Source organism: Squalius cephalus (assembly GCF_949319135.1).
Source record: "Squalius cephalus genome assembly, chromosome: 3".
NCBI classification, from domain to species: domain Eukaryota; kingdom Metazoa; phylum Chordata; class Actinopteri; order Cypriniformes; family Leuciscidae; genus Squalius; species Squalius cephalus.
The window spans coordinates 34,842,374-34,863,380 of NC_137124.1; the positions used below are offsets into that span (position 1 = coordinate 34,842,374).

The 21,007-nt window shown below is 35.4% G+C and overlaps 4 protein-coding genes across 6 annotated transcripts in view; 1 reads left to right on the forward strand and 3 right to left on the reverse strand.

Moving 5' to 3' along the window:
* ttc17 (tetratricopeptide repeat domain 17) overlaps positions 1–2,213 on the reverse strand; it is a 30,417-nt gene extending 28,204 nt beyond the window's left edge. Inside the window, exons 1-5 of the mRNA XM_079865094.1 lie at positions 1,977–2,213; positions 1,532–1,621; positions 1,231–1,400; positions 1,008–1,119; positions 782–913 (exon numbers count right to left, since the gene is read on the reverse strand). Of these exons, the coding sequence (XP_079721220.1) occupies positions 782–913; positions 1,008–1,119; positions 1,231–1,400; positions 1,532–1,621; positions 1,977–2,186 (714 nt within the window). The 5' untranslated portion in view covers positions 2,187–2,213. The remainder of the gene's footprint in view (positions 1–781; positions 914–1,007; positions 1,120–1,230; positions 1,401–1,531; positions 1,622–1,976) is intronic.
* Positions 2,214–2,457: 244 nt separating this feature from the next.
* Positions 2,458–10,580, reverse strand: prc1b (protein regulator of cytokinesis 1b). Of its 2 annotated transcripts, none has more exons than XM_079865103.1 (14): positions 10,451–10,580; positions 9,715–9,847; positions 9,513–9,635; positions 8,086–8,319; positions 7,797–7,967; positions 7,570–7,719; positions 7,289–7,436; positions 7,051–7,187; positions 6,885–6,980; positions 6,194–6,340; positions 5,890–6,000; positions 5,537–5,644; positions 5,233–5,409; positions 2,458–3,471 (listed from the first exon to the last, which is right to left on the reverse strand). In XM_079865103.1, the coding sequence occupies exons 1-14, from the start codon at positions 10,459–10,461 to the stop codon at positions 3,400–3,402; spliced, it is 1,818 nt and encodes a 605-aa protein (XP_079721229.1). In that variant the 5' UTR covers positions 10,462–10,580; the 3' UTR covers positions 2,458–3,399. The 2 variants fall into 2 exon arrangements, with proteins under 2 accessions (XP_079721229.1, XP_079721228.1); XM_079865102.1 differs by having other exon boundaries at positions 2,473–3,471; positions 5,233–5,412; positions 10,451–10,524.
* Positions 10,581–11,374: 794 nt separating this feature from the next.
* Positions 11,375–18,798, reverse strand: vps33b (VPS33B late endosome and lysosome associated). The gene is made up of 24 exons (XM_079865101.1): positions 18,710–18,798; positions 18,353–18,487; positions 18,193–18,273; positions 18,005–18,066; positions 17,874–17,923; positions 17,703–17,770; positions 17,572–17,617; positions 17,396–17,490; positions 16,675–16,779; positions 16,492–16,582; positions 15,962–16,039; positions 15,761–15,834; positions 15,588–15,674; positions 15,378–15,468; positions 14,801–14,875; positions 14,623–14,687; positions 13,799–13,853; positions 13,660–13,706; positions 13,372–13,504; positions 13,175–13,248; positions 12,983–13,084; positions 12,808–12,883; positions 12,178–12,300; positions 11,375–11,996 (listed from the first exon to the last, which is right to left on the reverse strand). The coding sequence occupies exons 2-24, from the start codon at positions 18,446–18,448 to the stop codon at positions 11,917–11,919; spliced, it is 1,854 nt and encodes a 617-aa protein (XP_079721227.1). The 5' UTR covers positions 18,449–18,487; positions 18,710–18,798; the 3' UTR covers positions 11,375–11,916.
* A 57-nt stretch (positions 18,799–18,855) lies between these two features.
* hddc3 (HD domain containing 3) lies at positions 18,856–20,780 on the forward strand. 2 transcript variants are annotated; one of them, XM_079865116.1, is made up of 5 exons: positions 18,856–19,070; positions 19,462–19,581; positions 19,666–19,721; positions 19,912–20,152; positions 20,261–20,780. In XM_079865116.1, the coding sequence occupies exons 2-5, from the start codon at positions 19,467–19,469 to the stop codon at positions 20,389–20,391; spliced, it is 543 nt and encodes a 180-aa protein (XP_079721242.1). In that variant the 5' UTR covers positions 18,856–19,070; positions 19,462–19,466; the 3' UTR covers positions 20,392–20,780. The 2 variants fall into 2 exon arrangements, with proteins under 2 accessions (XP_079721242.1, XP_079721241.1); XM_079865115.1 differs by lacking the exon at positions 18,856–19,070 and adding an exon at positions 19,297–19,352.
* The last annotated feature ends 227 nt before the right edge of the window (positions 20,781–21,007 follow it).

Sequence of the window (21,007 nt, forward strand, 5' to 3'; positions counted from 1 at the left end):
TGAGAGACCCGGGTTCGAATCCACTGTGAGACACCAATGTGTCCCTGAGCAAGACACTTAACCCCTAGTTGCTCCAGAGGTGTGCGACCTCTGACATATATAGCAATTGTAAGTCGCTTTGGATAAAAGCGTCAGCTAAATGAATAAATGTAAAATGTAAATGTAATGTAATGAAAATGTGTTCGTCTGAAAAAAGATTGACATATGCATCTCGAACGGCTTGAGGGTGAGTAAATCATGGGTTAAATATCATTTTTGGCCGAACTATCCCTTTAAGAAGAAGAATCATATTAAATTAGAGGAGAACATAACAACAAAGATTTCCAGTCACTATATAAAATTTGGTCACACTTATATTAGGTGTCCTTAACTACTATGTACTTACATCAAAAAAAGTACTTATTGTGTTCATATTGTATTGCAAAAAAACTTTTACTGCAATTGAGGTGGGACACAGGTATGGTTAAGAACAGGTTTGGTGGTATGGGTAAGTTTAAGTGTGTATTAAATGGTATGGGAAGGTCAACAGTGTAATTATTTACAGCTGTAATTACATGCAGGTATTTAAAATACAAGTACAATGTAAAAACATGTATGAACACAATTTAATTGTATCAAATGATTAATTTCAATGTTAGTACATAGTAGTTAAAGACACCTAATATAAAGTGGGACCAAAAATTCCAGACTTTTCCAGGCTTAGAAATCCTAACAGTAACATTTCAAGGATTTCCATGATTGTGGAAACCCAGAAGAATATAAATCAAGCAAATCAACTTACTTTTAGTAGGGCCTGGTGTATCTGATGCCCAACCTCATCCATACTCTGCCCCAGCTTAAGAGGCAGGGAGGCAAAGATCGGGTCATCCTTTGAAAGCAAGGGGGATGTTAGGTTTACCTTCTCTTGGACACCCTTAGAGAGAGAAACCAGAGCAACAAAGACAATGAGGGTACATGTGAGAGAATAAGAGAAAGATATGTGTGAGGATGCTGCTTAAAACACTCACCCTGAGGTGCTGAAATGCATGAATGCTGTAAGGGAGATCGAGAATTTTTGTGCAGTCAGGTTTTTCCAGGTCTGTAGGTAGAGGTGACATCTGATCCAAAAAATCATCTGGACTAGAAAACCACATCAATACGTATGTGATAACAATGACTGAAATGTTTATTACATAAAAAATTATAATAATAACCTGAGGAAACACATTTCTGCCATAAGCAAACACTTACTTTATGTCTTTGCTTTCCAGGGATATAAAAGTGCCATCATAGAGATCCAAGTCTCCCAGAGGAACCTTAGCTGTGACACAGTCAGCATCTTCTTTGTAATGCCGCTGCTCTAAACCAGTATCCCGGTCCTCGTTCTCTTCGATATGAATCTTCTGAGCAACTAGTTGCTTCTGCAAAATGTACAATAATTCACTGTCAGGCTAATAGTTTAGGGAAGCGCGTTTACTTACGGTCTTCTTCAAGACACGGCACATTATAAAAGATCCTTTTAGGCTATGTTGAATGTGAGGCTTAACATCACCTCTAACTTCTTGAGGTAGTTCACACGAGTCTCTTGTTGCATGAAAAGAACTAAATGGTGGGGATGTTTCAAGTTAAGAGGAGAGTCCACCTGAAAACGAAAGAGCGTGTGAAAGGAAAAAGCAAAATCAATGCACACACATGCTTTGAGCAAGAGTCACTATCTGATAGATATTAGGTCACAGGTTAGATGACATCAGGAAGCCAAATCAGGCTGATGGTTTGAACAGTATTATTGAATCAGTGCACAAGAGAGCGCTGTGATATAATGATATAAGCAGCAGACAACAGCTGTCAACGCACGCATCTGCCTGACAGCTGCATAAAGCAGTGTTAGTGGTTAACAATCAGACCAGAAAGTGATTTTTGAGGCTCTCTCGTCTTTCTTGTCTTGTAAATATGATCTAGAGAGCGATGGAGTGACTAAACACGACACAGTTGCTTACCTGCTGTTGGATTTTGCCGTCCTCCGTCACCACCCAGTGCGTCGTAGCTCGCCCGGGCTTGGCCAACAGTACACAGATAAAAATGAACGCCGGTCCTCGGACGGACGGGCTCCAGAATATTTTATTACTGGAATGATTGCCTAAGCTATTGCTCTTGACACCCGCCATATTTCTACCGTCTGTCCATTCGACCCTAAAGGTTCGCGTCATTCACCTCAATCTGCTTCCGGGTTACAGAGTGACTCCGCCTCTTCGCATGACCTAAACATTCGACAAACTGCTTTTATTTTTTTCACAATTATTAAGAAATGTGTCATCATAACAACCAAATAAATAAACATGGAAAATGTTCTTTTATTTAGGTAAAACGCCTCTCTTTTTTCAAACTACTATGCATTCTATATTTTATTCCTTTTTTTAGTCGGAGTGCAATAACATTTTATAACCTACTTGAAAAAACGTAAATAATGAATAAATAATTGCATGTACAAATTTTGGAAGCATTTTTATTTTAAAGAGTCCATCATTTACCCACTAATTTCACATATTAGAAATACAGAGTTGGGGTTTATATTTGTAAATTTACATACACACTTGACTTGTGTATAAATATAAATACACACACAAGTTTAAAATCAAAATTAAAGTAGTTCAAAAGGCTGCTCTTTAATTTTATTTCAAATATTTTTGGATAGTAACCACACTTTTTCCCCCCAACCAATCAGTTTTCTGATCAAAAAGAAAAATACAAATAGAAAAGTCATAGCAATAACTTTTTGAAAAAGGATTCCATTATTATTATAATGCATTTTCTGAATTTGCTTTTTTTTTATTTTTATGTAAGTTGCTAACAAATAGCTAAAGAACAACAACTGGATGTGAATTTACATGCTTGAGAAATATAATACTTAAGTCCATAAATTGAATAGCAACTTGTTTGGAATAAAACAACAATTTAAGATAATAAAAAAAAATACTGTGAACATAAGGAATAGTTTGAATAAGATAATGACAGGATTCACAGAATGTTCAAATGTGAATTTTTATGTAGTAAATTGTACAATACTATAAAGATTTTTTTTTTACATTGTGCAAAACATTCAAAAGCATAAAAACTGTGATTTTGACAAAGTAGTTAATACTGAGAAAGAACTATAAAGTATTTCATTTTTTAATGTCTTAATCTGTTTGAGACAGCGGACCAGTTGTAACGTTAAAATGCACATTCATTTGTTAAAGTACAAATAAAGCAGGGCTTGTTCTAGTGTTAAAGTGAACATACATGTAGAATCCCTCAACATTTAAATATATATTACCTTCATTTACATATAAAATGCATAGCTATAGCTATACAGAACAAGAACCGACAAGCATCATTTAAAGATCCCCGTCCTAATAGCACAAAGTGTTGCATGCGGTAGAGTTAAAGTTGAATGATGGTTGAGTTCAGAATATCAGGCACGTGTTTTGATTTAGATGACTTGGAGAGGTCTCGCTGTGAAAAGAAAATGACACATTAAGAGACTGGTTATTATATTCTGAATATTGATTTGAACAGTGCAGTGGTTATTCATAATAGATACTGATTATATTTACAGCCTAGAAAACAATATGAAAACTGTCATATACTGTAACAAAAAACAGAGAGACAGATAATGGCAGAAAGGCATTAGACTGATTTGTAAATAAAGCTAGTATTGGTTAGAAGTGTGGATTAGGAGAAAACACAGTCCAGTTCAAAGAGAGGACAAGAGGATGTAAAAGAGCAAACTAATCAGAGATTCATACACCCACCGTAGAGGCAAATGCATTCATAGTTGTTTTTATTTTATTTACTTATTTATTTTGTTTTAATTTACACAATGCCTTCATATGATATATCTCAGGATACAAAATAATGAATCGGCCATTTAACATATAAAGCATGTCCCACAGCAAATTAAAACATTACAAAAGTCAGAGACAATGTAAATATAATAAATACAATTTGACAATATTGTATAAAAGATACAATATTAGATACAATTTGGTAAATATTCCGTTAACATTGTACAGTTAGCAAGTCATTACAAGACTGTAAGAGTCCTGGTCACCCTGTCAGGGTTTATTTTCCAATAATCTGAATGCACTTTATCCCTTACATGATTTTCAAAAGAGGTGTTATTTGTATTATACAGTACAAAATAAAGTTTAAGCAGTGTTAGCCAATAAAACGTTGTTTAAAGGGTTAGTTCACCCAAAAATGAAAATTCTGTCAGTAATAATTACTCACCCTCATGTTGTTGTTCCAACTGCGTAAGACCTTCGTTCATCTTCGGAACACAAATTAAGATATTTTTGATGAAATCTGAGCCATGTCTCACTCCTCCATAGGCTGCTATGTGACCGAAACTTGCTGGCCCAGAAAAGTTATTAAAGAGATCGTTAATATAGTCCAAGTGACTCCAGTGGCTCAATCTTAAGTATATCAAGCGACGAGAATACTTTTTGTGCGCAAAAACAAACAAAAATAACGACTTTATTCCACTATTCATTTCCTTCTCTCTGGACCTCTAGTTGGTTCGCGTAGTGTTTTTGCGCAGCGCGTCTGTGTTACACGTCACCACGTAGGCTCACAATTGGCCGAAGGTGGTCATGTGTGTGATGCGTGTTGACGTGCAACACAGACGCGCAGCGCAAAAACACTACGAGGCCCAGAGAGAAGGAAATGAAAAGTGGAATAAAGTCGTTATTTTTGTTTGTTTTTGCGCACAAAAAGTATTCTCGTCGCTTGATATACTTAAGATTGAGCCACTGGAGTTACTTGGACTATATTAACGATCTTTTTAATAACTTTTCTGGGCCAGCAAGTTTCGGTCACATAGCAGCCTATGGAGGAGTGAGACATGGCTCAGATTTCATCAAAAATATCTTAATTTGTGTTCCGAAGATGAACGAAGGTCTTACGCGGTTGGAACAACATGAGGGTGAGTAATTACTGACAGAATTTTCATTTTTGGGTGAACTATCCCTTTAAGTGGTGCATTATTTAAACCATGCAGTTGCTAAATTTAGGTTGTTTCTCAAACAAACCTTGATTATATGGATTCAGCCTTGACAACTTCCTTTAGAAACAAGTTTTTTTATTAGTAAAACATTGTGCCAGTAACACCAATATTTATATAGGAATTTATAAAACTTAAAACACATTTAAGTTCAAGCTCTCGCTCTCTTTGACCAGACTGTGAGTTACTGATGAAGAAGATGAGGAGTTTACCTGAAATTCTGAATAGGTGCTTGCGACAGAGTTAATGCTGAAGTTACGCTGCGGACTAGCTGGCACCTTCATCATCCCAGCCCCGCCGCCAGTTAGATGACAGATATTTTCCTTATTGCGTTCTAGCAAACCTTGATGAGGAGGTTTGCTGTGGCCTGGAGTCCTCACCGCATTGCCCTGCTTTGAAATAAGACATGAGGGAAGAGGAAATGTAGCATTTACCTAAGTTAATCAGTAAATGATTGTGCAAATGAGTTAATTTTAAAGCTTGAGAACACTAGTTTTGTTATAGCCATGCACTGACCTTGCTAGCAGATATCGGAGGGCGCGATATAGGAGAATGACAGACGGTACCACCAAAGACAGATCGGATAGTGCTGTTAGAAGTGCCAGTACTGGAGGTAGCATTTAGCTGAGGAAAAGTCAAAGAGTTAATATTGCAAATGCCATGCATTCATTTAAAATGTACAGTGCATCACGGTGTGTTGTGTAATGAGAATATTACTTAAAGTCAGTGTGCATTTTTCAGTACATGTTTTCAAATGCAATACTTTTTTTCCACTCAGAAATGTCACATTACATTGGACTGTGAACTAGGTTTCACATGGACTTTAAATATGCTGTTTTCATCAGGAAATAAATTCCCATTGTACTTGCCTTTCGAGCTTTGCAAGGTGTTGTGCTGCCCAGAAATCTTCGTTTAGTTGGTGTCCGGACCACAGTGCCATAGACCATGTCCTCCTCTGTCTGCTTGCTCTTCTTTAGTTGCTGCAAGACAGTTCTTGTATTACTAAAATCTACAAACTAAATCTCTCTCATGGGTTTAAAATTTAAACCGGTCATTCCCTAGTAATGTATTAATTCACAAATACAAACGACTCTTGTAGATCTGGTTGATGAGGATTCACAGCTCTAGTCTAGAGTACATATTTTCTTATGCCCAGTAATGTGAAGGACATACCCGCTCCTGCTTTTCCCGCTCCTTCTCCTGCCGGTACGTCTCCCATTGATCAGTAACAAACTGCATGAACTTCTGACCATTCACCAGGAACTCTCTGTTCTGTTCTTGTTCCCACTGTTCAATCTCCGCCTTCAGTTTCTTCTCAAGCTAAATAAGAGATACTCAGTTACTAAGTTTTATAATGTAAAATGTACACTACTATTCAAACATTTGGGGATGGCAAGATTTGTTTTATGATTTTGAAAGAAGACTCTAATGCTTAGGCTTTATTTATTTGATAAAAATACAGTTAAAAACAGTTATATATAAGAAATATGATTACAACTTAAAATAACTCTATTTTAATATGTTTTAAAATGTCATTTATTCCTGTGATGTCAAAGCTGAGTTTTCAGAAGTCATTACTCCAGTCTTTAGTGTCACATGATCCTTCAGAAATCACTCTAATATATTGATTTGGTGTTCAAGAAACATTTCTTATAATTATCAATGAAAAAAGTTTAATTTTGTGGAAACTGTGAAACATTTTCAGGATTCTTTGATGAAAAGAAAGTTTAAAAGAACAGCATTTATTTGAAATAGAAGACTTTGTAACAATGTAAAACATTACATTTAATGCATCCAAGTATTAATTTCTTTTAAAAAATCTTACTGACCCCAAACTTTTGAACGGTAGTGTGTATATAATTACCTTGGGGAGACCTTTGACCAGATCAGCCCGTTGTTTCTCCTCCTTTAGAAGGTTTCCTCCTCTGTTGGTGAATCTGGATGGATCTTTGGCCTTTTCCTACCACAAAACGTGCAGTGTTAGTTAATGCAAAAACATTTGACAAAGATTTTCAGCCAGTTTGACTTACTTCAAGCTCTAAGAAAAGTCTCCAGCTCTCATCCCATTTGTGAACACCTTCAAAGAGTTCTTTATGATCCTCGTAATACTGTTTTAGTCGCACATTTTCTGCATCATGTAAGCTCAGGAGTTCCTCACTAAAATCATCTGAGAGAAAAGGCAGCCCTTAAATCTTTATATTTTTTTTTTAGAAAAAGACAGGCAGATTTCGAACAGTCAACGGTGTAATTTAGAAAATTACAACTCACCAACATAATAAGGCACAAAAGCTTGCCGCTGGTCAGCACTATAAAAGCACTTATCCCAGAGCACAGCAATCTCCTTCCGAATGGCCGCAGTAAAATTTTGCATATTTTTAAGCTTCAGTTCTTCAAGACGTTGGACCTCAGCTAGTAACTGGAAGTAGAGGACATAAAAATGTAAACTTTTGTGTTCAATGCAATGGTTAGCAATTTAAAAGCTTAATTAATGCAGCATTGTATAACTGAAGGAAGGAAAAAGAAAAGCAGAAAATCAAAAGGTTACTAACAGCTTCCATATTCCTTTTCTTTGACAGGGTCATGTGTTCAGAAATTGCATCACGCTCTTCCCGTGGAGTCTGCAACCTTTCCCACAGTTCCTGGATCTTCTCCCGATAAGAGCCACAGACATGTTCATTCTCAGCCTTTCTGCTCTCCAACTAAAATATCAAAATAATGTGTTATACAATTGTTAATGCTTAAGTTTATAGTTTGTCAGACTGAGTTTATATTGTACCTGGTGAAGAAGGACTTTGAGTGAATCAATGTTTTCTTTAGACAGGCAAAAACTCTCCTCATCTTCACATACAACATCCTTTTCAAAACTAGTCTCAGGCAACTGATCCAGATCATCCATGCAAAGTATTATCTTCTTCTTCAGTGTGACAAATTCTTTATGTCTCCGCTCCTTGAAAGATTAAAAAAACATTTGTACATCAAACTGAACACAATACTTTCATAAGTCACTATGACTTTTATAAATAAATAGAAAGTCTAATGTTTAAAACAAAGTCTTATTGTTATACTTTCTCAGCAGTGAGACAGGAGATGTGCTGACGGAAATTCTCCAGCTGTTCCAGAGAAGGAACAGAACTGCCAGAGATAGAAAACGGCTGTGAGCAGAGAAGGTCACAGAGATCCTGATCCTGCTCGGTTAAGGCTTTGAGCGCTTGCATTCTCTGGTTTTTCTCTTTTAACATCACTTCAACGTGGGTCCGGAGGTCTTTTTCCCGCTGGAGCACAGTGCTACTCCTCTCCTCCTAAAATGATTAGGAACCACAAAAAAAGTTTTTGAAGACATTTTTGTTACTCCGTTCTGTAGATGGCCCATAAAATAAAAAATTGGAGTTTTGTGGCTTTCAGTCCATGTCTATTAGATACCTGTCTAGCAAATACCTATATTTACATCCTGTTTTCGGTCGAAGTCCAAAGTAGTCGATTGCCGAGTTCACGCGCGTGATCATAGGTAACTAAACCTACGCGCGTGAACTCGACAATCGACTACTTTGGACTTCAACCGAAAACAGGATGTAAATAGAGGTATTTGCGCTGGCTGAAATAACATCATTTTTATTCATATCTTTCACATCTACTGCAGTCAGATTCACCCGTGTTCACTCTGAAGGAATCACTCACATGACCTGTGCACTTGTAATGACACATCAAGGATGTTAAGAGGCTAAAAGCAGGTTTAAATATTGCCCCATTGAAGTCAACAGGGTGCAAATTTTAAAAAGAGGATAACACGGTGTAGGCAACACCGATTTTTGTCGTTGTTCTCTGTATTGACAGCACTCCAAATTTACAAAAAAATGAGCTCAATGTTAAAATTGACCGGAGTTCTCCTTTAAGGTGTAAGTGAAGGGTCAACTGTGTAATTACAAATGTAATTACATAAATTAATTACAGCTGTAATTACATGCACTTAAAGCCACTTAATATAAAGTGGGACCTTTAATATAGTTAAAAAATTTAATTTATTCTTGTGATGTCAAAGCTGAATTTTCAGCATCATTACTCCAGCATCAGTGTCATACGATCCTTCAAAAATCATTCTAATATGCTGATTTGCTGCTCGAAGAAACATTTATTATTATCAAAGTTAAAATTTTTGTGGAAAGCGTGAACTACCATTCAAAAGTTTGGGGTGAGTCAGATTTTGTTTTTAAAGAAACTAAATGATAAAAAGTGACAAAGACATTTCTTTTTCTTCTAATTCATTGTTGATATTGCATTTCACAATATTTTACTGTATTTTTGATCAAATAATTGCAGTCTTGGTGGGTATAAGAGGCTCTTTCTTAAAAAAAAAAAAAACTAATTTAGTTTCTCAAACTTCCCATTTCGATAGGAAATACATTAATAAAAGACAGAAATCTAGTCAGGCAATTTCATGAGATCTTTGAGGTTAACATGGGGTCATCTAAAGATTGTATCCATGTTAAATACTTGCCTGAAATGGGGGAAGCTGCAGTTCCGAGCACAATTTACTCAGCTCTTTGTGACACATGTCAATACTGGTCATCAGACGTTTACGCAGACTCTCTTCCTCTGCAATCATCATGTCCAGAAGACCCTACAGTACATGTTTTGTTAGTTTATCCCTGAAACATATTTAAAAGGATCCATGTTGCACAAGTACACTCAACACTCACTTTGATGTGATTCTTAACCACATTTGTTCTTTCTAATCGCTGATCCTCAGGGATGCCAATTTCCTCCCAGATATCCTTCAGATGGCAGAGAGCTTTATTCAGACATGCCACTGATTCTGCAGCAATCACCTCACTAAAATCATGGAGAGAAAGAACATTAAATACATTATTGATAAACATCCATTCATTGACATATATGTACTTTGATCCACGAGTGATCAAATTCATTAAAAACATTAAGTAAAAAGTTATTACATTATTGTATACTTCACAAATCTTTCGTATTGTAATTTCAGGTGGTTACAAAATGTTATTAAAACGTTTTCATATATTGTCATATATTCATTATTCATATATTCATATGCACATGTAACTTACTACTCATAGACTGTACTGCTCTTCTGAGCATTATATATAACGTTAGCCTAATGTTTGCTAAAGGCATTAACATAACGTTAACGTTATATGAATAGAGACCCACCCAAACGAGCTTGTCAAATGTGCTAAAACACCTGTTGTCAATAGCATTAACGTTATTACCGCATTAATCTCAGGAGTCAAATGACATTTTGACCGCGTGTTTTGATTAACATACAATGCCAATGTCATATTCAAAACTATCTAACTTAACTTACTGCTGAAACTTATTGATCAAATTAAGTTACACAAATGCTTAAATCTGTCTCCGTATAGGAAAAAAATTAAATAATTATAACGAATCAGTAAACATGCTCACCTCTTCCTCATCCTAGAACCCCAATACAAGGCTTTTCGCTTGTTTATTTGTATTTTATAAAGGAATATTTGACCGTACAGTCCTCGCACTCGTACGCGTAACCGTTTCTGTCTGATTCAAAATATGCATCAAAATAGCGCCGCTCGTCTGATTGGCTGGTTAGAGCATACCTGCGCAAGTGCGCATGCGTGAAGATGTGTCACACAACAGACGCGGATTGTTCCACCATGACCTCAGAAACATTTTCAAATGACCACTCCTGATTTTTCCATTTATTCCCGACATTGTATAAGAAATATATTGTTTATAAACTATTTGCATTACATTTCTATATTCGTTTTCTGATTAACTGATTTTTCTACACCGACATTTGGTGTGTTTTTTTCGTTTGGTAAATGTTATGTTAAATAATAGATAATATTAAGCATATCTGTTATGTCTTACAACAAAGTGTACAAGTAAGTTACCATCCATATCTGTGAAGTGTGTCAATCACTATTGAATGCCATATTTTTGTGCTTTTGAAACAATAAACAAATGAATTTTGACTTCAAAACACACAGCTAAACAGGGCCACTTCCCTACTGGTCACCGTGATTTTGCCAAGTAAGACATGATCCTGGATCATCATATTTTGTTGATCCTGGAATAACATTCCTGTCCCAAAATTTTGTCCTTACCCCTAAACCTAACCCTACCCATAACTTTTCCCTAAAATCAGAGGGAAATGATAGGTGAATAACACTGATGTTGAAGCACCTCACCCTGGTTTTAAGCCTAAACTTGACATAAACTGTAAACTTGTTCCTCGAATCTGATTGGTTGATTGGAAAGTTGTTCCAGGATCAACAAAGATGTTGATCCAGGAACATGTGGTACTTGGTGAAATCAGTTCACCGTACTCAATAATAGTTAACTGGAGATAAAAGATTCACCTGACACCAGTAACTGTTTATTGTTCAGTCTTAAATCAGTTATTACAGTTCTTGCCACACTCTGAACAAAGTTTTTAAAAACTTTAAAAAGTGCAATTTAGTATCCTATGTTGTTTGCCACTTCTCCATTCATAGATTCAGATACCTGCCTAGACAATTAAAAGGATAGTTCACTCAAAATGACAATTCTGTCATCATTTATTCACCTTTTTTCTGTGAAACATAAAAGAATTTTGAGAAATGTCTCACTGTCCATAGAATAAAAGTCAATGGTAACCAAAGCATTTTGGTGATGAACAATATTCAAAATATCTTCTATGATGTTCTGCAAAAAAGGGAAGTCCAGGTTTGGAACATGACAGTTTTCCTTTTTGGGTGAACTATACCTGAACACATTTTATAGTCATCCCCTCAAACAATCCATTTGTTTTTGGGAGATATAAATGACCAGGATGATTAGTACACATTTTGTCCTTTTTGCTGTCCTAGGATCAGTCATAAAGTGTCCTCTTGTGGAATGTTGTCACAGACTCAAGGGTGGTTATCCAGCAATGCTTCCAGAAGCCGCGCACTGTTCGTGATGGCAGTAGTGAGCACTATGAATCTGCAGCCTTTCAAATGGACAATTTTATGTTAATCAAATATTCAATTTGTTCACTTACTAATATATTTATTTATATATAATATATTAATAATACTAATAAATTATAGGCATACTAATATATTAACTTGTATATAATATTATTTACTAATAAATAAGTAACTATAAAAACACATTCTGGAATATTTCACCTCTTTCCTTGCCAAGGAACCGGAGTGCAGAGATCTCAGAGAAGGTGCAGCCACCAAGGAACATCACTAGAACGATCCTTTGAGCATCAGTTTTGCTCCTGGCTTCCGAACTACTACTGCCACCTGAAACAAAAATGGGGAAAAGAGGGGTAAACGGCAGGCTTGATAGGAGCAAATAAGTCAATTTCTAAGAATAAATAAATGACTTCTAATTAAATCATGGTTACACTTTATTTTAAGGTGTCATTGTTACAATGTAATTATACATTTAAGTACTAAGTAATAATAATTAACAACATGTACTTACTATAGGATTAGGATTTGTTTGAGGGTTAGTTGCATGTAATTATGCATAATTTACTGTTATTACTATGGTAAGTACATGTAACATATGTAACAAGGACACTGTAAAATAAAGTGTTACCAAATAATTTTATAAGACACCTTCCAGGGTGACCCCAATAAGTCTTAGGATTATTTATATTCAATTATATTAAAATAATCTTAATTAAAATGTTCAAATATAAATAAAGATAAACATTAAACTGACATATTTTACTAGATATACATATCAGCCTAAATAGTTAGGCCTTTGACTCTGAAAGCTTTATACAAACACTTTGTTCAAACCTGTTACAGCAAATTCCTGTCCATTTAGCATACGGGAGACCTCCTCTAGACCAGTCCAACCATCTCTCTCCAACACCTGTGAGGAGCACAGTCCAGAAGCAAACATTGTGAGTTGTTCAGCAAGAGAGAGAAAAAAATAATGGCTAACCAGTCAAAGCCTTTTTGGAAAGCTAACCTGTTCGATAAGTTTGCAGCTCAGAGGAATATAAGCACCACTAAAAATATATGCCATGTCTCGTGGAACGCGAAGATCATACTCCTCCCCAGACTTTGGTACCTGTACACGTAGATCAGATGATTATGATCATTTTATACATGCTTTTTTGTGTTCTTTGATATATATATAGATATAGATATATTTGCTAACCAGAGTCAGTTTTTTACTCAGAGCTCGAAAATTGCTCTTCTTAGCCAGTGAGGAGAAAGCATCTGTCAGCTTCCCTGGACAGAAAACACAAGTAACTATGCAGTGCATGTACAATATGTGCACATTTATAGTCAGTGTAATAAATATGAGAGCGAGGGAGATAGAGAGAGTGAGACTGCACTCGTCAAGATTCTCACCTGCAGTCTTGTCATTGACAAGTTTCCCTACTTTACTCTCCATGACTGTCAGTGTTTCTCCAGCTTGCTGTTCTTCCAGTAGACCCAGCTGCTTCAGGTTTGCAAACGTCAGCAGGTGCTCTATACCATAACTCTGAACAAGAGACAACATATAGTACCAACAAATAAAACAAAATCCAATTTCATGATTCACTTAAACACTTACTTTAGAGACAGTTAAAATATGGCTTTATAAAGGGTTATGTAAATGAAAAGTTCACAAACGTACAATTTCAAATCATAACATACCTGAAGGTACTGAGCTTTAAGAGATCGGTAGTCTTTGGACAGAAGGCCTGTTGGACAATTAAATGCAATATTTAAAAGAAATTGTTGGAATAAACAACTTGAGCCATAAAACTTGCATACAAGAGTAAATCAGTCTCACCATTTTCTGTGATGGACAACAGACAAAGGAGTCTAAGGCTTTCAATCATTGACACCTGATGGACAGAGTTTTCCCATTCTTTAAATCAAGAATCAATATTATTGTAGTGTTATTATACCAGGGCTTGACATCAACTTTTTTGCTCACCAGCCACTGTTGCTAGTGGTTTTCCAAAGTTACTAGCCACTCAGCATTTTCACTGGCCACAATTTTGACATCAATACCATGGGGAAAACTGCCATATAGATATTTTTAACATTATCTCATAATGTGGCAGCAGGTTTATTAGGCTGCTGTCACTTTAAGACCTGACACACGGATCCATTATACTGTTACACATGCGTTTTCTTTCTCAACTGTTTACGTTCACTTAAAACATACGTGAATACTCGCCAAGCATTTTGACATTATGTGTGTATTTGACTGTTTAAGTGCAATAAGCAGCGAATACTAACTCAATACTAAGAGGCAGCTTTATGTGCGCACACTTTGGGTGTGAGAACAAATTACGAGAGATGAGAGAACGAGAAAGCACAGCTGGTTATATCTATATGGCACAAAATGAGTATTGGAAGCATTTCAGATATTTCAGTATCGATATTTATTGAAAAATCAATATTTTTGTCAACACTACATTGCACTTAGTTTTTTATTTCAGATGCCTTTTTAAAAGACTACAATTGAAAAATGTATATATGGTAAAAATGTATATATGACTGCATTAAACGACACTGCTGAAATATCAATCCACATTTGGAGGGTTGCCGGGTGTTGATGTCAAGCCCTGCCAGTGTCTTATAAAAATAAATCTTTATTTTTCATACCTGTCTGTTAATGTGTTCTTCAATACAGGTGATGCATTCACGGATCTCAAAACCTTCAAGTAAAGCTGGATTTTTATAAAGGGCGGAAATATAGAAATGGGTGAGGTTACAGTGTCATGGTGTAGATTTTTATGTAGAAATTGTATATCATGAGCTCACATTTATCAGAACAACTTACAATGTTCTGTCTTCAACAGTTCCTGGAAGTCTTGCTTTGTTTTCTTCTTCATCATCGATTCACTAGCACCAATATCTAGTGGAAGAACATGAAAGCATGTTCTTTTATGTATTACTAAGAAACTGTTTTCAAGCAATGCTACTAACTAACAAGATTTGCTCTATTAATGAGGTCAGAGGAAATATTTAACTTTGATTTAATGCAGTAAAACCAGTAATATTGTGAAATAATATTACAATTTAAAGCAACTGTTTCTATTTTATTATAATGTATTCCTGTGATGCAAAGCTGTATTTTCAGCATCATTACTCCAGTCTTCAGTGTCACATGATCCTTCAGAAATCATTCTAATATGTTGATTTGCTGCTCAAGACACATTTCTTATTATTATCAATGTTGAAAACAGTCATGCTGCTTAATACATATAATATATTTTATTTGAAATAGAAATCTTTTGTAACTTTACTGCTACTTTCAATCAATTTAAAGCATCCTTACTGAAATAAGTATTAATTATTATTTTCTAAAAAATCTCATTGACCTCAAACTTTTGAGCAGTAGTGTATAGAAAACTTACGAAGACTGAGAAGACGATGTTCCTGTTTCAGGCCCTTCAGTTCATCTGCAACAAACGCCTTCATCTGCTGGATGTCCATCCCACGCCGTTTCTGTTACCAATTCACACACATTTTTTGATGATAGTCACACTCAGAATATGCTAAAATGTATCCTGTTGTCTTTACACTAATGCGCTTTGAAACACATGCCATCTGTAGTAGACACTTACATCATATGCTGTTTGAAGATTTTTGGCCTTCTGACTTAAAAAGCCAAACACATTAGAGAAATGCTCGTTCCTTATTTCATTGAACACCTGATGAATTAAAACAAGCAGGGTCATTTTTTTTAAATAGCCGTTTCTAACCACTTTCAATTGAATAAAGTCTATATCACTCTTACTTTATCTTGAGAGTTAAGCATCACTTTTATACTCTTGTCAGAGGAAGTGACATCAGGCCCAAACTCCACACTACCTAGTAACAAAATAAACTTGAAGATGTCAGAACTAACTGTTCAGCTGGTGATGCTTTCATTAAACGTGTTTTGAACAATTTCTTATTAAGACACAAAGACTCGGTAATAAAAACAATGGTTACTTACCACATTTTATTCTGAAAATGTCATCTACTAATCCCTCATAAACAACTTGAGAGCAGAGAGGAGTAACAAAATCCACATCTAAAACAGTCAAATCAAGTGATCAGGATATAAGCTTTATTTTCAAGTTTTAAAAAACTATAAGAATTAGGGCTGTCAAAAGATCCAAAATAAAAGTTTGTTTTTAATAATATATGTGTGTGTACTATGTATAATTAAATTTGAATATATAAATACACACACATGCATGTATATATTTAAGAAAAATGTGTTATTTATATATAAAAAAATATATATTTATATATAATATAAACTATATAAATATATATACAGTATATGTATGCAAATATTTCTTAAATATATACATGCATGTGTGTGTATTTATATATACAAAATAATTATACACAGTACACACACATATATTATGTAAACACAAACTTTTATTTTGGATGTGATTAATCGCGATTAATCTTTTGACAGCCCTAATAAGAATACATCAAAAGGTAAACTTATTTTCATTTTAAATAACTGACCTCTGTCAATAAGAAAGACTTTTGCAAATTCAGGTTGCCTTGTTCTCTGTTCCCCCTCCTCCATTAGCTCCCTCCAGGATTCATACACCATCTACATAACAAGAGACATATGAAACGAAAGACTACCTTGATTTTCATCCACCAAAATCTCTTGAGGTTAAGGGTTTTGTCACAAATCCTCACCTTGGCACATCTACCAATCCCATAAATCTTTGAGAAGGAACCATAGACAGACTGTAAAAGATTTAAAGCACTTCCTCCAGTGGTCACCCAGCGCTGGTCTCCCTCCTGACAAATCACATAAATATCAGTTATCACTTATCAGAAATTACACTACTGGTCAAAAGTTTGGGTTAATTATTATTATTTTTAAAGAAATTAATACTTTTTTTCAGCAAGGGCACAATAAATTAATTAGAAGTGACAGTGAAGACATTTATAATGTTACAAAATATGATGCTGATTTCAAATAAATACTCTTATTTTTTAATTTTCTATTCATTAAATAATCAGCACAGCACTGATACTAATATGAAATGTGTCTTGAGCAGCAGATCAGCATATTAGAATGATTTCTGAAGGATCATGTGACACTGAAGACCATGGCTTTGCCATCACAGGAAAATATTTATTTTAAATTAATATTTCAAAATATTACTGTTTTTTGCCTTTGTTCATCAAATAAATGCAAATAAAACATTAAAAAAAAATCTTTCTGACACCAAACTTTCGAATTCTGGTGTCGTAAATCAATAATATTCCTTCAAAGAATAATATCAAGATAATATACTTGTCATACATACTAGAAATCTCAAAAGAGGTAAAAATCTCACTAAAACTAATCAAACATTACAAAACAAAAGCTTTTCTTAGCTCTTGTACTTAGCATCCAGAACAGCATTACCAGAAAGTTATCTCTGAAGAATTCAGGCAGCTCTAAACTCAGGATATCATCATCCAGAGGAAGAATGTAGAAATTCCACTCATCGGTTGTAACGTCTATTAAAAGAACATCATAGTTAATGTCTGTATTAGGAGATGCGTTAACAAAGCTAGAAAAATGAAGCACACTTAACCCACCTCCATAGACTCCCTGCTCCTCCAAAACCGTCTCACATGCATAAAACTGTAAAGTTTCACGATAACATTAGAATCGGACAACAAAATAAAGTATTTGCAAAATTTAACATAATTCTCAGATCACTAATTACCTTTTGTGGAGTAAATATGATCTTATATCTTCTGAATCTTCCAGCCGCCTTATCTGAATTGACTAACTCTGTAAACACAGTTAAGACAAACCATTAAACTATACTTCCTCCGGCTTTTTTTTTTTTTTCAAATAGATTATTTATCACTATGTAACAGCAAACAGTGCCAACCTGAAATCCACTTCACAGTTTGTATTCGAGGACGTATCAGGAAGCACAGCCTGTGAAAATTATTGAATATGTATAAGGCATGTATATAACCAAAACTTGTTTTAACTTGTTAAGAACTAAAGTTTACTTACTGGTCTGAGCTGCTGACAATTGGCTTGAGCTCAACTTTGTACAATTTGTCGACTTCATGTTGCTAAAAGGCAAAATCAAGCATAGACTTCTTAGAATTATAAGGGTGCTACTACATATCAAGATGATAGAAATTGCTAGTTATAGAGTGCCAAATATTTCACCTAAAATTTCATACATGTTCTCATACCTTCAATATTGTGACATTTGCTATTCGATCAAGAGGGCTCATTAAATCTGCATCAATAAATAAATCCTTCTTCCCTGGCAACTGCGAAACATACAACAGAATTATTGAATGAAAGGTACTTCTTTGCATTTAAAGAAACGGTGGGTGGTGGCCATGTCACCTGTTCAAGCAGGAAGATGAGCTGGTCTCTGGCCAGTCTTTTGAGCAGAGAGAAATCAGGCAGCTCGGGAGCATCTCTCCTCTCTGTCTGTGCCATATGGAGAGATCCTACCACACTATCCGGAGCTGGATAAACCTGTCAAACATTTCAGGAGAACATTAATGCCACTTAGATCTGTGGAGGCTCAATTTTGAAGCTGATTTTCATCCAGCAGCTCTGCCATTTATTCCCACAGTTTATAAACAGATCGGAACGTCCAACCCCACATCCCAAGTTAGCCGCAAAAGTAGCATTTTTGTAGTTATCCGAATTCGTTTAATTAGCATGTACACAAAAGGCAGTGAATTCGTATAATACCTCGTCCACCTTTTTCCGGAAGTGGTTTTGCTATCTGACGCTCGCTTAGTGAAAGTCCGATTCATTTCCGCAAATCGATTCTTTCGAACAGCAAAACCAATTCAGTGATTCATTTTCTCATCCCGTGGTCTTCCGGTGTGGCATGTGCTGAAACTTTACAAAAAAACCATAGATGTGAGCACATCTCGCTAGTCGCCATTTACTACGTTTCTCGATTAAATCACGATGTTTGTTATAATTTTATTCGATCTGGTCCAGTTGCAGCCATAATTCATCATAAAAGTTATTTACAAGCTACAACCTTAATTTGTTTTAACAATAAACAATATACTCTTTGTTAAACGTATTTTTGCCGTTTCAGGTAATATGGCATCACTTATGTTTCATATTTACTATGATACAGTCATCACTTGGCTAAATCTTTTTGCACGCTTTAAAAAAGATAATTTTTGTTGATAAAACTGTAGTACAATAACATGTTAGATGACTTAAATCATCAAGGAATTGCAACTGATTCATTGAAAAGATTTGACACAAACGAACAATTCTTTCGCGAATCGAATATCGCGACGCTTGTTTCAGTACGGACATCTTAGACTTGCGGACACAATACACCAGCCGTCAATACACAAACATCAAAGATGTAATGTAACATTGTCCACGGTTTTAATACATACGTTACCTGTATATTCTGGCCAGTCTATTTATAGACACAGTTATCAGACTGTGCACTCTCTTATTCTTCTTTAAAGTAACTATGAATTCATCGTCGACTGCAGTGCTGCTGGAAACGGTCAACTTCGCTGCAGAGAAACATCGTAATCAGCGCCGTAAGGATCCTGATGCCACACCATATATCAATCACCCCATAGGTACTATAAACTAGAGCACTAAACTTCAAATTATATAGGATCCGTCTCACTCCAGAAAATAAGCTGCTCTTCTTATCATTACAGGGGTGGCAAGGATTTTAAGTCATGAGGGTGGAATCACAGATATCGAAGTTTTACAAGTGAGTCAGATATATGTTTGTTTGTTTGTGGGTGACTTTTAAGGTACAGTTTGTGCTTCATCTATAAATATTGTAATCTATAGAGAAATAACAAGAGGTTTATTTCACGAGCCATGCAGTGATTTATTACAGAGGCTAATGGAAGTTTGCAAATGCATTGATGTGATTGAACTGTACACTTGTGCTACAGGCAGCAGTGCTTCATGACACAGTAGAGGACACTGACACAACTTTTGAGGAGCTGGAGTCTGTGTTTGGAACAACAGTGGCAAGAATTGTCCAGGAGGTGACAGACGACAAGTCGCTGCCAAAAGAGGAAAGAAAACGCCTGCAAGTGGTGCATGCGCCACACCGCAGTCATCAGGCCAAACTAGTTAAACTAGCTGACAAGTTGTATAATTTACGGGACCTCAACCGTTGCACTCCCACAGGTGAGATATTGAAACTGCTGCTCAGGAGATTTGCGTAAGCATGAGTATATTTACAATTTGTAATTTTACCGTTAGTGTAAAAATGCTGCCTTGTATCTATGTTGACAGGTTGGACGGCAGAAAGGGTTCAAGAATACTTTGTATGGGCATCTCACGTGGCAAAAGGGCTTCGTGGCACCAATCCAGCTCTTGAGGAGAAAATGCAGCAGCTGTTTTTGGAGAGAGGAGTGCAGTTCTGATGTGTTTTTGATGCAACTGATCATCATGGAATGCTCTTGAGTCTTTAACCTAAAGGGACAGTTCAGCAAAAATGATCTTTCTGTCACCATTACCTGCCCTGGTGTTGCTCCAAACCTGTATGAGATTCTTGTGTATTTATACAAGAGGAGATGTAGAATGATATTTCCTTTTGTGCTCCGCTTAGTAAAGTCATACAGAGTTGGAACAACATCCGGGTAGGTAAAGGATGACTGAATTAAACATTTTATGGTATCTGTCCCTTTAATATAAAGATTGTTAGATTTTTTTTTTCAATTAGATAATTTTGTTATTTAATAATAATGACAATAATTATAAGTGTACAATACATGCACAGTTATGAAATTCAATTAAAGTTTTGTTAAATGTGATGTGTTGTGTATTATTTCAGAAATTTATCAATATGAATAATAAAACATAAAATGTATATTTTTTAACCAAAAAAAGTATCTTGGTAAACATATAGTTTAGTTTTCAGACAGTTACTGTTATAAAGTTACAGTTATTGTTTCTACAATAAAACTGTCTTTTAGACTTGGTACCTTTGGAATAAACCACCACAGTGATTTTTAAATTAAATTATTAATAATAATAATA

Excerpts from the sequence above, each read along its gene's own strand:
- prc1b (XM_079865102.1), bottom strand. Across the intron at positions 9,636-9,714 it reads TGGTTAAGAATCACATCAAA|GGTCTTCTGGACATGATGAT; the intron begins GTGAGTGTTGAG and ends CATGTACTGTAG. Across the intron at positions 7,188-7,288 it reads TTTTGTGCCTTATTATGTTG|ATGATTTTAGTGAGGAACTC; the intron begins GTGAGTTGTAAT and ends CTTTTCTCTCAG.
- vps33b (XM_079865101.1), bottom strand. The coding sequence starts at position 18,448 with ATGGCACAGACAGAGAGGAGAGATGCTCCCGAGCTGCCTGATTTCTCT. Across the intron at positions 16,583-16,674 it reads GGATTGGTAGATGTGCCAAG|ATGGTGTATGAATCCTGGAG; the intron begins GTGAGGATTTGT and ends CTTGTTATGTAG. Across the intron at positions 15,835-15,961 it reads CATTTTCAGAATAAAATGTG|GTAGTGTGGAGTTTGGGCCT; the intron begins GTAAGTAACCAT and ends TTTTGTTACTAG.
- hddc3 (XM_079865116.1), top strand. The coding sequence starts at position 19,467 with ATGAATTCATCGTCGACTGCAGTGCTGCTGGAAACGGTCAACTTCGCT. Across the intron at positions 19,582-19,665 it reads ATATATCAATCACCCCATAG|GGGTGGCAAGGATTTTAAGT; the intron begins GTACTATAAACT and ends TTATCATTACAG. Across the intron at positions 20,153-20,260 it reads CAACCGTTGCACTCCCACAG|GTTGGACGGCAGAAAGGGTT; the intron begins GTGAGATATTGA and ends CTATGTTGACAG.